An 18,393-nucleotide genomic window follows, 5' to 3' on the forward strand; every position below is an offset into this window, starting at 1 on the left:
GTGTGCCCTGATTTTATTTGAGCAAAATGGCATAGACCCATAGTGGAAACGTTGCCAGAGTGGTTACTGATGTACACTGTGTGCTTACAAAACAAGTCAACTGATTCTATCTCCCCACACAACCGAACCAGATTAGTTATTTTTTATCGTTTCTATCTGACCTCAACCACACCCGACCCTTTAAGCTGTCTCTTTAGCTGTTATCGGGGACTCCTTAGGTGGTCCCAGCCAATAGCCTTGGTTCTGCAGCCCCGAGTCCGGCAGCATCGTAGCTGACCCAGCTTGGAGTACCTACCTCTGTCAATGTCACCATGGCACCTGTCTCCAGCTTCTGCGACTGAAGAGACCCGGGTGGCTGCAGTCTCCCTCAGTGGAGGGTTAGTTAGAGGTTGGGGGCTCTTTTTCTCTGTGAGGGTGATAAACATCCTTAGGGGACTTTTCAGGCCTTTCAACTGGGGAAGTGAACAAGGTTACAGTGCAAAAGTCCCTTTCATTGCTCTTGGCTGATCACATAGACAGGCAGTTCCGGTTTAGATTGCTTGAGGGAGTTGCTCCCACTTGTCTGCAAGCTTACCTCAACCCCTAGCTCAGTCTTTTGCAAGCACCCCTTCCCCGGGCGGTAGAGTGGATTCTTCAGCATTTCACTCATGTTATGTTATGACATCTCATTTGTGTACTTCCCTGCTTTGTCATATGCAAGGCTTACCGATTTGTGATGGCACTTGAATTGGTCCATGACAAAAGCACAGCCAAGCTCTTCTGTATGCCAATAAGCCATTCCTCAGGGATGGCAGAGTAAGTGTTGAGGTATACTGGTGTGTAAGGTGTACAGGTGGGTACACTTTACACCTTACCTGACGAGTCAGCCTAAAGGGAGGAGGTCAAGTGCCTGGCGGCATGGTGCGCTGACAACAACCTGGCCTTCAATGCAAAGAAAAACAAGGAGCTCATTGTGGATTACAGGAAGCCTAAAGGCTGCTGTCACACCCCAGTTCTCATCGATGGCACTGAGGTGAAGTGTGGGTCCAGCTTCAAATTCCTGGGTGTCCACATCTCTGAGGACCTCTCCTGGAGCCACAACACCACAGCCCTGGTCAAAAAGGCACTGCAGTACTTGTACTTTTTGAGGAGGCTGAAGAAGACCGCTGAACAACAGAGAGCATTCTGACTAACTGCACCACAGTGTGGTTTAGTGGTTGTCCCCTAGCCGACCGGAAGGCCCTACAACGGGAGGTGAAAACCGTCCAGCACATCACTGGTGCCCAGCTCCCAGCCATCACAGATCTCCAGCGCAAGCAGTGTCTGCATAGGGTGCACAGCATCATCAGGGACCCTTCACATCCAGGCCACAAATTGTTTGCCCTCCTACCATCAGGCAGGTGGTACAGGTCTCTTTGGTCCCACACCAGCAGGCCAAGGAACAGTTTTTCTCCATCTAATGTAACGCTGCTGAACTCTGTGACCCAGAGAACAATGTGAACTCGGCGACTCATCACTAACCATACTAACCTCCCAGGGACCTTGTTGCACTACTCCCTTTGTACTACTCTGACACTGCCTTGCAAAGTCTGATAAGGTGGTTTTCAGTTGTAACAGATACGTGTCTACCTCGGGAACCTCACTGCTGCTATTCCTGTATTTCAGTTGTTACAGATACGTGTCTACCTCAGGGACCTCATTGCTGCTATATCTGTATTTCAGTTGTTACATGTACGTGTCTACCTCAGGGACCTCATTACTGCTATCTCTGTATTTCAGTTGTTACATGTACGTGTCTACCTCAGGGACCTCATTGCTGCTATATCTGTATTTCAGTTGTTACATGTACATGTCTACCCCAGGGACCTCATTGCTGCTTTCTCTGCATCCCGGGTGCACATGCTACCCTACTCCTTCAATTTACCTCAATTGCACATCTAGAACGCCATTTAGAATTGCCATTTGTACCCGCACAACTATCATCCCACTTGTAACATACATTATACTTAATATTTGTACATGTTCTGCGCTCCACTATTTGCCTTAATTGCGCATTCAGTACTGCCATTTGTACTGCATTTGATGTCTTTGCAAATCTATACATTCCACTGTAATATACGTATACTTAATACTTGTACCTTTTCTGCCCTCTTCTATTTGCACTTCTGGTTAGATGCTAACTGCATTTTGTTGTACTGTACTTGTACTTTTTCAATGACAATAAAGTTGAATCTGATCGAATGTAATCTAATCTAAAATGTCAATCTGGCCCTAAACCAACATAAACCAACGCTATCTAATCATCCCCAGTTTACAATTGGCTTCCAGGTCCAGGAATGTCTGACACAAACAGACATTTTACATTTACATTTTAGTCATTTATAAGAAACTCTTGTTCAGAGCAACTTACAGTGAGGGCATATTCAGCATTTTAAGATCTAGATGGAATAGCAATGCAACTCAGTAGTAGTTCATACATTCTACAAAATTATCAGCAGAAGTCTGTGCTGGAATGTAAACAACACAAATATCAAATATATCAAGTATTAATTCATGAAGGCAAATAATGTTTTCTGAAAATTTGCTCAGACCCTGCTATCCTAGCCTTACCACTGGGGTGCCCAGGAGTGGGAGAATTAATTCTGGTTGCAGAAATTTGCTGGCACATGCCAACAGTGAGTTGCTGGAGTCCAGATCGGAAAGAGTTTTAATGCCAAGTAAGTTTCACAACAACCAAGGAATTAGTTCTATTCTGTTAGTGCAGCAATTTTGTACAAAATAAATAAAAACACATAAGAATAGTGGCTGTGCCTAAAAACAATAGACTGAGCATTAATAAATTATGAAAAAATATACAAAAAAATATGTAAGGTGCAAGAATTGTCCAGTTGAGGGTTGTGTGTGCATGTGGGGAGATAAATGTTCGCCCACCAAGTTTCTGTTGCCTCAGTATGGTTCTCTTCTCTAACCTCTAAAATCTAATCAAGGCATCTGCACTGTTGGAATTATGTCCTGTATAATGCTTTTTTCAGAAACAAAAACATGCACATTGTGCTACCAATCTTTGTTTCGTGTTGTCAAGTTTGGTGGAAATGTAACAAGATTGTTGTCCCCTAAGTGAGGATTATAGTTATTTTTGTGCAAAACTTACCACTAAAACAAAAAGGAGACTTTTGAGAGAAGCCCACAATCACTTTGAAGGAGCTACAGATGTTAATGGCTAGGACTGGAGCAATGGTCCTCTGATCAAAAATTCTTAAAATTGGATCTATTGGTTGGTGGCAAAAAAGAAGCTGTTACTCAAAAGGCACCATCTGAAGGCATTACAGTGTCAATTTATTTAGCTGTGTCTGTTGCAAGCTAGACACAATGGTGGCACGTGTGTGAACAAGGTTCTGAGCCCCCGCGTGGTTGAATTTGAGTCAAAACACTGATGAGTGGCAGTTAATTGAGAGATGGGGAGAGAAAGCCACCAAATGGGAGTGAGGGACAGAGTGGGTGGAAATAAGAGAGTCAGAGAGTGAGGGATACTGAGACAGAGAGAGAAAGAAGCAATGACAAAGGAACTGCGTGCCCTTGTTGAGGTTGAGTTCTGCTAGTCTGGATCCTGTCTCTTTCCAGAAGGCCCGTTCTCCCAGGCTTGTTTGAACACCAGAACCCACCTGTTCTTCACCACTAATCACTCTTAATAGCTTCTGCTTAGCCGGCGTGAAGATGTCCCCCTGTGCTGCAGGACGGTTCTTGCTTCAGGGCTTCAAGCTAGCTCTTCCGCTACCTGCTCGAAAAAGAAAAAAAAAACACATTCAAACAGGGAACTGTCTGTGTCAGGGCACACCAGCGCGCTGCTGGCTGCCGTCTATTATTAATCCCAGATTCGTCTTTTGGCAGCTGTTCTATTTTAATTGAGAGGTGATACTGTATGTCTGAACACCTGTTGAATCAGGGCACAGCACGCAACTTGGGTCCCGTCGCGAAGTTGTCAGTCGCATGTCAGTCCTGTCAGTCCTGAGTCTGTAATGAGCGCTTTTCCAAGGCTTATTATCTTTTCTTCCAATTTAGTTTTCTTTTTGCCCTGGGTTCCTTCCTTCATCGACAGCTTCTAACCTTTTCTCCCCTGTCTTCCTCTCTCCCTCTCTCTCTGTAGGTATTGGCCAGGGAGTGCCGGTTGTGGCTCTAATAGTGGAGGGGGGTCCTAATGTGATCTCCATCGTGTTGGAGTACCTGAGGGACACTCCGCCTGTGCCTGTGGTGGTGTGTGATGGGAGTGGGCGTGCCTCAGACATCCTGGCATTTGGACACAAGTACTCAGAGGAGGGAGGGTGTGTGTTACATACTCATATTTACTACAGTATTGGCTGGGATACTGTATCCTTTCCAATAATCTGGAGGGTAAAATGCATTAGCCTTTCTCCCAAACTCAGTTCTAATAGGAATGTTCTTTCTCTTACACGATCTTTCTCTGCCTGTCTTTTCTTCCTCTTTCTTCCTCCTCCTCGCCAGGATCATTAATGAGTCTCTGAGGGACCAGTTGCTTGTGACCATCCAGAAAACCTTCACATACAGCCGGACCCAGGCCCAGCACCTCTTCATCATCCTCATGGAATGCATGAAGAAGAAGGAGCTGGTGAGTGTTGGTGCTGGCTTCCTAATCAGCCGTGTAAACATGCCTTGCCTGCACCCGTTGGAGGTCTCACGAATACGTTCGACCGAGATAACAGCCCTCAAACTGAAGGTAAGGAGTAGATTTGGTAATAATCACTTTGGCACTGTCTACAAACAACTCTGATACGCTTTACCTCCTTGACACTTACCTCCTGAACAGTTATCTCCTAGAAGTATAGCTCCTAGACCAATACCTCATAGACCCTTATCTCTTAGACACTTCCTAAACACTTATCTTTTACACACGTATCTCCTAGACACTTCCTAAACACTTATCTTTTACACACTTATCTCCTAGACACTTCCTAAACACTTATCTTTTACACACTTATCTCCTAGACACTTCCTAAACACTTATCTTTTACACACTTATCTCCTAAACACTTCCTAAACACTTATCTTTTACACACTAATCTCCTAGACACTTCCTAAACACTGATCTTCTACACACTAATCTCCTAGACACTTCCTAAACACTTATCTTTTACACACTTATCTCCTAGACACTTCCTAAACACTTATCTTCTACACACTCAGCTCCTAGACACTTCCTAAACACTTATCTTTTACACACTTATCTCCTAGACACTTCCTAAACACTGATCTTCTACACACTAATATCCCAGACACTTACTTTTGGACACTCACAGTATCTCCTAGACACTTAACTCCTTGAAACGTATCTCCAAGAAATGTACATCCTAGACCCTTATCTACTAGACTCTCACCTCCTAGACACTTACCTCCTAGTAATAAGAGGAATGTGATTAGGTTCTGGCAATACAGCAACAGATCCACTTAAAAAAAAATAATCCCATTTTGCATACTGTTAAATCCTCTTGGATCTCAGAAATTGGAGTTCAGGGCACTCTGACATTGTTCAAGACCCACTAGTTTGGCTTTCTTTTCTTCTCTCTTCTTATCATTTTCCTGATTTAAGGGTCGAATCCACACAAAACGTAGCTCCCAAGCTGTGTTTAGTGAAGACACAGCAACGGCTGCCATTCTCATGCATGAATCTACCTATGGGTGGGGACAGGGTCTCTTCAGATCACTGTTTGTTGTGGAGAAAAGCAAGCTTATTACAGTGATCATCTTTAATGTGTATTAGACAGACCCACTACACACAATGATACATGTTATCCCAGCGCTATCTCTGTCACCAAGGGGCGTGACCTCAGTGGTATGGTAAGTTGTAGATGATGGTAATCACATAGCAATCAGTGAGTATTGAGTCCCTGCCAGACAGTATCAAGCTCACACACACACACACACATACACAGGCATGCTCACACATACACATACACATACACACGCGCGCGCGCATGATCACATACACACACACACATGAGCGTGCATGCTCACATACACACATTCTCACACACAAACACACATACACACACACAGACATGCTCACACACATACACACAAACACACACACACACATACAGTGGATATAAAAAGTCTACACACCCCTGTTAAAATGCCAGGTTCTTGTGATGTAAAAGTATGAGACAAAGATAAATCATGTCAGAACTTTTTCCACCTTTAATGTGACCTATAACATGAACAATTCAATTGAAAAACAAACTGAAATCTTTGAGGGGGAAAAAGCACACAGCCAGTATTTGCCAGAAATTCCTGCAGTTCCTTTAATGTTGCTGTAGGCCTCTTGGAAGCCTCCCTGACCAGTTTTCTTCTCGTCTTTTCATCAATTCTGGAGGTCTCTGTTGTGCCACATTTTCTCCACTTGATGATGACTGTCTTCACTGTGTTCCATGGTATATCTAATATCTCTTTCTACAATGAGATCCCTCTGAAGCTTTGGAAGCTCTCTGCAGACAATGTCTTTTGCTCTGAGATGCAACTTAGAAAATGTCAGGAAAATCCTACTAGAACAGCTTAACTTTATTTGTGATTAATCAGAGTCTCTTTAAATGATGGCAGGTGTGGTATGACTTCAATTTAAGATGAGTTTGAATGTGATTGGTTAATTCTGAACACAGCCATATCCCCAGTTTTAAGAGGGTGTGCACACTTATGCAACCATGTTATTGCATGGTTTTTATTTTACATTTTTCCCCCTCGAAGATTCCAGTTTGTTTTTCAATTGAATTGTGGACATTATAGGTCACATTAAAAGTGGAAAAAGTTCTGCCATGATTTATCTTTGTTTTATTCCTTTACATCACACAAACCTGGCATTTTAACAGGGGTGTGTAGACTTTTTATATCCACTGTACACAGGCATGCTCACACCCCGCCCCCCACACACACACCCACCCACCCACTCACCCACACACACACATGGCTCCAAAGCATGGAATATTAGCCTCATACATACTGATTACAATAAGTCACTCTACTCATTATACACCATAGCCTCCATTAGCCTGCATGCAGCACGCAAATAAACAGGTCTTGGCTTTGCAGTAGATCATTTACCAGTTGGCTGCATAAGCACATGTGTAATGTCCTCTGAATGCAAAGTCAGCCACATTGAGGTTTATATTACAAAAAAACATCATAACACATTTATAAAACACACTCAGAGCTCAGTGGCATGGAATATGCATGGATAGTGGATTTCATCATCTTGTTGTATTGGGGACTGTATTGTACAGCGTTTCAGTTGCTAGTAAAACAGTGTTCGCCCTAAAACAGTTGCTGACATAACTAACTGAAAACAACAATAATTGATGTCACTATCAGACATTGTGAACTGTGTGGTGCAACGCATCGGTTGGCATTGCGCCTCACTTTGCAAGCAATTATACCACTTTCTTCATATCTGATAAGGTGTCTTGAAATATAAAAAAATATATATATATTTGTAATTCTAGAGATAGCATTCATGGTTAAATGTGTTATAGGGCTAGTTTTTTCTGCAGGCATCTGTACAGCAAGTTCTTCATGTTAATGTTTATTGGAGTGGTTTGTCATTGTGTTTATTGTAAATTAAACCATAATGTTTGTGTTCATTGTGTTGTGTGTTCATTTAGTCTTTTTCTTGTTCCCAATTGTCACATACCAAACATTTGCTTTTTATGTGATAATCAGGAAAGTATTGTGTCTGTGTTTTTGCATCCTATTTTTCTTGCATTTCCTTATGGGCGATTGTACATTCGTACACGCAGACACACACATACCCGCACACACACACACACACACACACACACACACACACACACACCCCACACACTAACATAGACACTCTAATGTACACAAATACACACACAATCAGCATGTACTGTAAACACAAACATAGGGAAATGCTTATTCAGAGATCGAAAGAGTAACAATGTTATTCACTATTGTATTGTGTAAGTGGATTGGGTTGTAGGGGGACTGCAGCGTGACTGATCCCTAAAACACCTGATTGAGTGGAATGTCTGGAGCCACTATGGAGCCAAGAAAATCTGATCGAAGTCAACATCTCCCTCAACTACTGGCACCTTTACAGTTTTTCTCGTTTGCTTACAAGCACCGGTCAATACTGAAACCACAATAACAAAACTCTTCACACAGTGTGCATTACCAACATGCATCGTTGCAACACAGTTAATCTCACCCCCAAAACTCACTAAAACCACCAACACACTCTCAAAACAAGCTTGTTCCACCAAAACACTGACAACAATTCTCACTCAGAAACACACACTGTCACTCATAACACACTGACCTAAAAAACAGTAACAACAGGGATCATTACATAAATGACAAAGTATTATCTTGTAGGTTTTTAAAATTATTTTTCACTTAAATCAGTATTTGATCATAGAATAAGAAAAACACCTCACTTGAATGATTTTCTAAAGTATATGGAACAAGAATTAATCTCAAATGCAGCAATTTGAAGGAATATCCTTAATTTTTTCTACATCTTTGCATTTAGTAAATTCTACTTTTGAAAAATAATAAGTTACCCAAATTCCAGGGCTGCAACAAAAACAAACAAACATCAACAAGTATAGTATAATCACTAGCCTCTGTGTATTGTAGGGGCCAATGAGTGGTTTTGTGTAACAGCAAACCATCATTGGACAGTGCTGCACACATTGTGATGTTAGCTCCTCTCCGGCCTGGGACATCCATGGTGGCTCTCTATCCAATCACGTCTTCCCCCTGCGGTGTGTTTTTGCTAGATGAATTTATGTGCAGTTTGACTGGCTTCCATCTCCATTACTCTCAAAACAAAACCTTTAAATCCATAGTTTTACAGTATATTACATTATGTGTAAATGTGTAAATACCCTGTTTGGTTATTGAACCGACATCTTACCTGGATATATTGATACCTTTCTCTCAAAGGGCACAGTGTACAACACTTGGGTCGGTTTTCAGTTGAAACTGCAATGAACTGTTTTTGGATTGACTAAATATTTGAACATAATAAAAATTTTCTAACAAATATCAAACATTTTCAATCTGGTCACTACAGAAATGCACACCAGTTGCTGTGAATATATTGTTTTGTAGGTGGTTGAGTTTGAATGAGAAAAGAGTTCATGCATTTTGTGTGAAGGCAATGAGAAATGATTCACAGTTTGGTTCACATACACATCCGGCTTGCTGACCGTGTGAAGAGTTTTGTTACTGTAACTTCTCTATTGTTCGATGCTTGTAAGTAATCGGGAAAAACAATAAATTACCACTCCAACTACTTTGCAACAGTACTGCTAGAGTACAGTACATTTAAATTCTAGTCATTTAACAGACGCTGTTATCCAGAGTGGCTAGTGCTACTGAGTGCATGTATTTCTGTACTTTTCCGTTGTCTACCACGCTCTACCAAGAGAGCCAAAACCTACGTCCTCTATGGAGGAACGTACTGAAGGGAATTGCATGTACTCCCACCTTGGTCTAGCTTGGTAATGCAGAGTTGCTTGTACAAACGTTAAGGCAATTCTGTGCGTCACTTGACCTGCGTTGTATGCAATATGTTAGAAAATACAATGAACTTGTAATATTCAAAAGTCTACCATGTCCAACAAAAAAATGTAAAATATATAACAGTAGTATGAGTTTATAGAATGGCCAAGAATGGGGTTACTGAAAAAGTAGCCTATTGCCTATGTTATATTTGTGTGCAAAGTCACTCAGTGTACAGTGGCAAAGTCACTCAGTGTACAGCTGTGTTTTCGAGGGCAATAGTTAAAATCTTGGTCGTGGCATAGCAACAGAGATTGTTATTCTGTAGAGGGCAATACTAACTGCCTCAGCACCGTCTGGGGTGGATGGGTAGGACAGGGATTCTCCTTGTGTTCTAGCGACTCCTTGTGGTGGGTCTGGTACCTGCATTTGTATGTAGGCTAATATTTTTATGGGCAACTGAGTATGTATGGAAAATATGAACACTGTCATGTAAACTTGTGAGGAATGCTTCTCATCTAATGGTTCTGACCAGCTACCTAACAGGCAACATTTCCTGTTGAAATCTTCCCCTTTCTTCTGAAATTGACAACACATAAAACAATATAGAGCTGATATAAATATTTGTTTAGTGTTTTTTGTCCAAGTCTTCTCACAATAAAGAGTATAATTCAACAGATGTCTGACTTCCAGAAGGGCCAGGCATCGCTTGATTGTTTCTAAGGCTGTCTAGCAGAAACATCTCTTACCTCAAAAATTACCCTCACAAGATTATCGATAACATGGGTTTGCGCTGAGTGCCACACATCACACTCAAGGAATGATTTGCAGACCAACCTGAAATCAGCCTTGGTGCCTGTAAGGCACTTCAAATAATAGATACATCACCGTTTTACTGTTATTAACTGTGATTGCTTTTCTTAATGTGTGCTTCATGTCCATATTTTCTTCTTTCTTTCTCGTAAATATATATAGGTTAAGATCAATGTAAAAAAAATATATCTGCAAAATAGCAAAAGAGGACTGAGTGCATACCAAGCTTTTCATTTTTAACTTAGCTTGTGTCGTGCTAACTTAGCTCATTACAACTACAGAAACCACCAGAATACTATGACCACACATATAAAATGCTCTCAAGTGACTATGATAAACCGCATGGTCAACAGAATTATGCTTTTTATCAGATCCATTAGGTTACAAAATCTACATTTCAATAGAAATAATACACAGAACAATCTGAACAATTTTCTTGGCCAAATGTATTGACTAGCAGGAAGCAAATTTGTCTCATATTATTTATTTTTTACCTACAGTATTCTGGGAAGTTTGGGAAGAGTAGGTGAACACCTTATTGCATATTAGGCATATTAGAAGCCATATTCCATGTAAGCATCCATAGCTGAGAGCAGGTGGATTGCCACTTCCAGGCCCCTACAAGGTTACACCTCTGAAATATTCCTCTGCCAAGCAGAACGGTTTCATTTTCTCTCTTTGGAAATCCTTGTTTTCCAGCGTGAGTATCAACATTGTTATCGATAAAAGTGGCAGGCATTGCAGGCTTCGTTCCCGAAGCCCTCAAGAACGTTATCAGGGCTTCTCCTTGTAAGGACACAGGGTGGTGAGAGGTCTGTCAAAACTAATGTATTACTCAACAAGCTGACCACTGGGCCACTTGAGACCAGTCAACCTTTGCTTTCCCCTGTATAGCATTTTATCTGTGTCGGTGCGATCCAGGTTCTCTTCCTGGTGCCGGGTATTCCGACTGGGCCTGAGTGGTCATTATGTGACAAGCTGTGGCAGATCTCTTTCTAACAGGTCTCTCCTCTTTTCTGAGTAGTGTGTCCTGACATCAAGTGTCCCGACATCTCGCCCAGATGAATATTTCAGCGCAGGACAGGCCTTTCTGTATATGTTTAATTCCCATTAATGATTGACAATGACCCACCAGCCGCCAGTGTCCCTCCACTCGCTGGTGAATGAGAGGATTTATCCGGCTTGTCTGTGTCACGGTCGGTTTATCACATTAACATTTCATGAAGGAATTTTTTTTGTCCCCAAAATAGTTGTTTCTATCTTTCTATCGCTTTGCTTGTAATATTGAGGGAGAGGTGTGTTATAAACCCAACAAACATCCCAACAATGATTCAGACGGACAGTTAGGCAGACAGACGGTTATGCACGCAAGGCCAGATGGGCAGAGAGAAAGAGACAGACTTGAAGAGAGAAAGAGTGGCGACATAATAATGCTTGGCGTAAGAACTCTGGATCTGAGTGGCTAAAACCAGGGATGAGGATAACAGATGAGACCACTCCCAAGCAGGATAGGCATGGAGCTGGTATTACGTGATGTATCCACTCGTATCTCTAGTTCGTTGTCCGCTCCCCGCGCAATCCTCACCGCGTCTTTTAGTATCACCGCCATGCGTTCATGCAACAGGGGGCTGACCGTGGCCTGTCGTCCTCATCCGTCCTCAGTGTCAAGCTACGTCCGGTCATCAACGGAATAAGATGTACGGTACTGGCTTCACAGAGATCATGGACAAATCAGCACGAGAGGTTGTCTCATCTGTGTGGCAGAGACAGAATGCTCACGGGGGCCCGTGTGAAACCAGCGTGCGCACACATCATTACTGTAGACATGTAAGACCAAAAGTAAGCGCTCAAGTAAACATTTCCCTTCAGGACACAAAATGGAGGGACGGGTATTTCCTACCCCTGCATTGATGAAAAAACCCTAAGCTCCCTGTGATCGAATTATACACCTACCATTTACTAACTGAGGAAGCACCACGCTCCCTCCTTAACACTCCACAGGGTCACCTTGGGGCTGTGGTGGGTGGAGGAGGAGAGGATGACGAGAAGGAGGAGGCAGAACAGAATAGCTTCAGTTGCATAATAATTCTCCTTGCTCCATCTCACAGGCATCTATCATCCACATTACTGTCATCCCGACAGGGTTCTTTCAGTCAAGCACGCTCACGTCCATTCAACTCTGTGTTCTTGTGGATGAGTTCACCCCCTGAGCAGGTGTCTGATTAAGGGATGTTAAGTGATGATTAGGGCGGTGTCCAGGTGGACAGGTGTGATCCACGCCCTGGCCGAGTGACGCGCGCAGCCCTGATTAGGTCATTCTGATTTTCAGGTTTGGTTGAACAGATGGCAGGGTTGCGGGTTACCTGTCGCCTGCTGTGAAATTGCTGGAATTCTTTTGAGAGAAAAATATGGTTGTTTTGATGGTCCAGTTGTGGCCTGTCCTCAAGCTAGCACAGGAACACACCAGGCCATCAATAACCCTGACTAAAATTATCTCTCCCTGACTAAAATAATCTCTCCCCTTCACCATCTTTCCATCGCTCTCTCTTTCTTCCTCTCTATCTCTCCAACGCTCTTTTGCTTTCTCTGTTTCTCTATCTTTCCTTTACACAAAACAAGGACAGCACAACATACACATGAACAAGTCCACTGCAATAATGACTTTATCTTCACCCAGGCAAAGAAATCTTTGATCAATACAATCACATCCCTGTTGCTATCAAGCTGAAGGTGGACTTTTCAATTACTCTTTCACACACACACACACACACACACAAACTGTCATCTCATACTCTGTAAAAGATGAGTCCCTATGTACTTCATAATATACACAGCTAATGTATGTGGAGACATTGCACACACATTGAACACAACCAATATCAGACTCAAGTGGAAACATGGAGAGGTGGTGATAACCCTAAACAACACTTATAGGAACGCCCACTTCCCTCAGAGATCACAAAGCCTTCCTCAATCCCTCAGTACCGTACCAATATTGACAAAGCAAATGTATGAATAAATAATCATGTTTGAATTGAATTGTCATTTCTCCCACCCCGGTTGGAGTCTTAGAAGCGTGTAGAGAAAGAAAAAGGAGAGAATGGAAGAGAAGGAGATTGAGAGACACTGTTTTGCATGGTTGCCTGAGGGTAGGCAAGAGTTAAAGCCAGCTGAATTCCTGGTGCTTCACCAAATGAAGCCATTTAGAGGGAGAGATGGGCTTGGAGATGTGATGGTGGAGGAGGGAGGAGGATGGAGGGATTAGAGAAATAGATTTATGACCCTGTGGAAGGAGTCCTCAGCAAACACTGGCATTCTGATCACGCAGCTCATACATGGCGTTGCAAGGTGCCCTTCACACACATGCCGTCATGCGACAAAGTCTGGGAAAAACTGCGGCATTCCCTCTCTCTGCTTTCCCTCCCTCCTTCCCGCTCCATAACTCCCTCTCTCTCTCTCTCTCCCACAGTCTCACTCCCTGTCTCTTCCACTCTCACTCCCATTCTTTCCCGCTGTCTCACTCCCTCTCTCTCTCCCAATGCCTCACTCTGTGTCCCTTTTCCTTTCTCTTTGTTCAGTTTCCTACTGTACTCCCCAAAAGTGTCTCCAGTCCAGTCACTATGGATCTCTCTCTCTCTCTCTCTCTCTGTCTCCCTCCATCTCTATCCACTCAGTGATACCCCTTCCATTCTTTTCTACTGGGACCACACTGCACATGTTCTACTTCACAGTTCTTTGTGGCTGTTAGGGAGCCTATATTTTCCTCTTCTCAGAGCTTCAGGCAGCAGCTTAGCCTTTTACAGTTGCTTTCTAATCCCATGCATCAGAAGCACTGAGCTGTGACACGGCTGGTTTACTCACAGTGCTAATGTATATTGGTAAAACACTTCATTCATTCACCCATTTGCCAGGCAAGAAAGAATGAAATTCCAGATGAGTAATGATGTACAGATCACATCCCATACAGATTATATTTCTCCCTTTTTTCTCTTTCTGTATGTCTCTCAACAGTTATGTCTCTTTCTATACATCTCAGATAATGGTTTTGTCTCTTTCAGTTTTGTCTCTTTCTGTATGTCTCAAATAAGAGTTTTGTCTCTTCCTGTATGTCTCAGATCAAATTTTTGTCTCTTTCTGTATGTCTCAGATAACAGTTTTTCGAATGGGGTCTGAAGGACACCAGGACATTGACCTGGCCATTCTCACTGCTCTGCTCAAGGGTAAGTATGTCTGTGTCTGTGTACATGGGTGGGTGTGTGAGTGTTGGCGTATGTGTTCAGCTTCTATGAATTCCCTTTCCAGGGTAGCCTGGGGGAATTCTCTGACTCTGTCAGTGTGTATCCTGGGTAGTTAAGAGGATCTTAAATAATTTCAGAAAGCTTTCCAGCTGCTCCGAGCCTAATTACAGTTGTATCTACCCAACATTGTGTCCTATGTCCTTCACAAGGTCCTTTGCCAGGCATGAGGTAGAGATAACACACAATAGTATACAAGCAGATGATGAAACGTTATTTTAGAATAATAAAAATAATAGATTCATACAAAAAAATACTAGAGAAAACTTCTACACATTCAGCACAGTTTTCCAACCACATAAATGCTTAATTAAAAATATTTTTGTTAAAAGTTTTAGCATGGTAAAAATATCATTACATTGCAATCTGAGGTTGAAAATGACCAAAAAGGAGAAAAAAAAATTGAGAAACTTTTGTCTGCACATAAAAAAAAATGTTTATATTTTATGGCGCAAATAACAATAATATATATATTTTTTTACGTATTTTCTGTTTGGTGTTGACATTTGTCTCACTCTTTCCGTTCTCATAATTTTGTTTATGAGTCCTTGACTCTCCTGAACCAACTGGGTGTTGATACAAAAGATTTTGAAAGATTTACTTAAATGTTACTCTCTAACTAACTGGCCATACACACATGCAAATTACATTTATTGTGCTTAGCTCAGCACAGTCTTTCAATTGTCCAAATCAATGGTTTAAACAACTCCAAATAAAACCAAACAATATAGGACACACTCTAAATAGAACCAAACATTAGAGCAAACAATCAAAATAGAACCATATAAAAAACAGAACAAAGACTCCAAATAGAACCATTTTATAAACCCTGCAAATAGGGACCCCAACCAAGCCATCATATAATTAAGACACCTCCATCATATGTTTTCCCTTGTAACTCACTTGGTTTGAATCCCACGGGGGTCAAGTATGAAAATGTATGTGCTTATTAATGTAAGTCACTCTGAAGAAATGATGGACTGTCTTTTCTCCTTACTTATTTGAGTTTTTCTTGCCAAATGTGACCTATAATGTGAACAATTCAATTGAAAAACAACACCTTTTGATTTTATTACAGGACTCAGTTTTTTTGGGTGGGAGTCTATTAGCATGGCAATATTTGCCCACTCTTCTTTGCAAAAGCAATCCAAATCTGTCAGATTGCGAGGACATCTCCTGTGCACAGCCCTCTTCAGATCACCCCACAGATGTTCCATTGGATTTAGGTCTGGGCTCTGGCTGGAACATTCCTAAACGTTAATCTTCTTCTGGTGAAGCCATGCTTTTGTGGATTTGGATGTGTGCTTTGGGTCGTTGTCGTGCTGAAAGTTGAACTTCCTCTTCATTTTCAGCTTTCTAACGGACGCCTGAAGGTTTTGTGCCAAAATTGCCTGGTATTTGGAACTGTGTCATAATTCCCTCCACCCTGACTAAGGCACCGGATCCAGCTGAAGAAAAACAGCCCCAAAGCATGATGCTGCCACCACCATGCTTCATTGTGGGTATGGTGTTCTTTGGGTGATGTGCAGTGTTGTTTTTGCGCCAAACATACCTTTTGGAATTATGGCCTAAGTTCAACCTTGGTTTCATTAGACCATAACACATTTTCCCACATGCTTTTGGGGGACTTGATGTTTGTTTTTGCAAACTTCAACCAGGCTTGGATGTATTTCGTTGTAAGAAAAGGCTTCCATCTTGCCACCCTACCCCATAGTCCATTCATATGAAGAATATGGGAGATGGTTGTCACATGTAGCACACAGCCAGAACTTGCTAGAAATTCCTGCAGTTCCTTAAATGTTGCTATAGGCCTCTTGGAAACCTCCCTGACCAGTTTTCTACTTGTCTTTTCATCAATTCTGGAGGGATGTCCAGTTCTTGGTAATGTCTCTGTTGTGCCATATTTTCTTCACTTCATGATGACTGTCTTCTCTGTGTTCCATGGTATATCTAATGCATTGGGGATTTCTTTAAGACTGCAAGGGAAGCTCGGCTTCCCCATAATGTCAAAAAGAATAATGGTCAAATATGTACAAACCCGATTCCAAAAAAGTTGGGACACTGTACAAATTGTGAGTAAAAAAGGAATGGAATAATTTACAAATCTCATAAACTTATATTTAATTCACAATATAATATAGATAACATATCGAATGTTGAAAGTGAGACATTTTGTAATGTCATGCCAAATATTGGCTCATTTTGGATTTCATGAGAGCTACACATTCCAAAAAAGTTGGGACAGGTAGCAATAAGAGGCCGGAAAAGTTAAATGTACAGATAAGGAACAGCTGGAGGACCAATTTGCAACTTATTATGTCAATTGGCAACATGATTGGGTATAGAAAGAGCCTCTCAGAGTGGCAGTGTCAAGATGGCCAGAGGATCACCAATTCCCCGAATGCTGCGGCGAAAAATAGTGGAGCAATATCAGAAAGGAGTTTCTCAGAGAAAAATTGCAAAGAGTTTGAAGTTATCATCATCTACAGTGCATAATATCATCCAAAGATTCAGAGAATCTGGAACAATCTCTGTGGATCAAGGCCGGAAAACCATACTGGATGCCCGTGATCTTCGGGCCTTCAGACGGCACTGCATCACATGCAGGAATGATACTGCAATGAAAATCACAACATGGGCTCAGGAGTACTTCCAGAAAACATTGTGAGTGAACACAATCCACCACGCCATTCGCCGTTGCCGGCTAAAACTCTATAGGTCAAAAAAGAAGCCGTATCTAAACAGGATCCAGAAGAGCAGGCGTTTTCTCTGGGCCAAGGATCATTTAAAATGGACTGTGGCAAAGTGGAAAAGTGTTCTGTGGTCAGACGAATAAAAATCTGAAGTTCATTTTGGAAAACTGGGACGCCATGTCATCCGGACTAAAGAGGACAAGGACAACCCAAGTTGTTATCAGCGCTCAGTTCAGAAGCCTGCATCTCTGATGGTATGGGGTTGCATGAGTGCGTGTGGCATGGGCAGCCTACACATCTGGAAAGGCACCATCAATGCTGACAGTTATATCCAAGTTCTAGAACAACATATGCTCCCATCCAGACATCGTCTCTTTCAGGGAAGACCTTGCATTTTCCAACATGACATTGCCAGACCACATAGTGCATCAATTACAATGTCATGGCTGCATAGAAGAAGGATCTGGGTACTGAAATGGCCAGCCTGCAGACCACAACCTTTCACCCATAGAAAACATTTGGTGCATAATAAAGAGGAAAGTGCAACAAAGAAGACCTAAGACAGTTGAGCAACTAGAAGCCTATATTAGACAAGAATGGGACAACATTCCTATTCATAAACTTGAGCAACTTGTCTCCTCAGTCCCCAGACATTTGCAATGTGTTATAAAAAGAAGAGGGGATGCCATACAATGGTAAACATGGCCTTGTCCCAACTTTTTTGAGATGTGTTGATGCCTTGAATCTGTCAAACTGCATCTCCTTTTGACTGACAGCAGTCTGTACTATAAAAAGTCACTGAAGCTATTTCATGCTCAATTCCATAGCGGATTTCTCAAGTGTATTCGAAATACCAACTGCTGCAATATTTCTTGATATTTGATTGGCGAAATTGCAAGCCGATTTGCGTCATACATTTCACACAATTATAGGCTACACCACAATCCTTGTTTCAGTTTTTTTAGATAGTTCATTCATTGATATACAGTAGTAGGCTAGGCTAGCGTCGTACGCGGGTGAAACTGCGCACGATGGCAGACAGTGCTAATATTGTCAACTTGATTTTAGCGAAGCCATTT

At 42.0% G+C, this 18,393-nt stretch overlaps 1 protein-coding gene across 7 annotated transcripts in view; it reads left to right on the forward strand.

The window, feature by feature from the left end:
• The window catches only part of trpm3 (transient receptor potential cation channel, subfamily M, member 3), a 125,750-nt gene that overhangs the window by 73,693 nt on the left and 33,664 nt on the right, over nucleotides 1-18,393 (forward strand). For all 7 annotated transcript variants that reach the window (XM_020052914.2, XM_020052916.2, XM_020052915.2 and 4 more), the window contains exons 7-9: nucleotides 4,124-4,298; nucleotides 4,480-4,603; nucleotides 14,474-14,546. In XM_020052914.2, the coding sequence (XP_019908473.1) occupies nucleotides 4,124-4,298; nucleotides 4,480-4,603; nucleotides 14,474-14,546 (372 nt within the window). The remainder of the gene's footprint in view (nucleotides 1-4,123; nucleotides 4,299-4,479; nucleotides 4,604-14,473; nucleotides 14,547-18,393) is intronic.

Source organism: Esox lucius, chromosome 13 (genome assembly GCF_011004845.1).
Source record: "Esox lucius isolate fEsoLuc1 chromosome 13, fEsoLuc1.pri, whole genome shotgun sequence".
NCBI classification, from domain to species: Eukaryota; Metazoa; Chordata; class Actinopteri; order Esociformes; family Esocidae; genus Esox; species Esox lucius.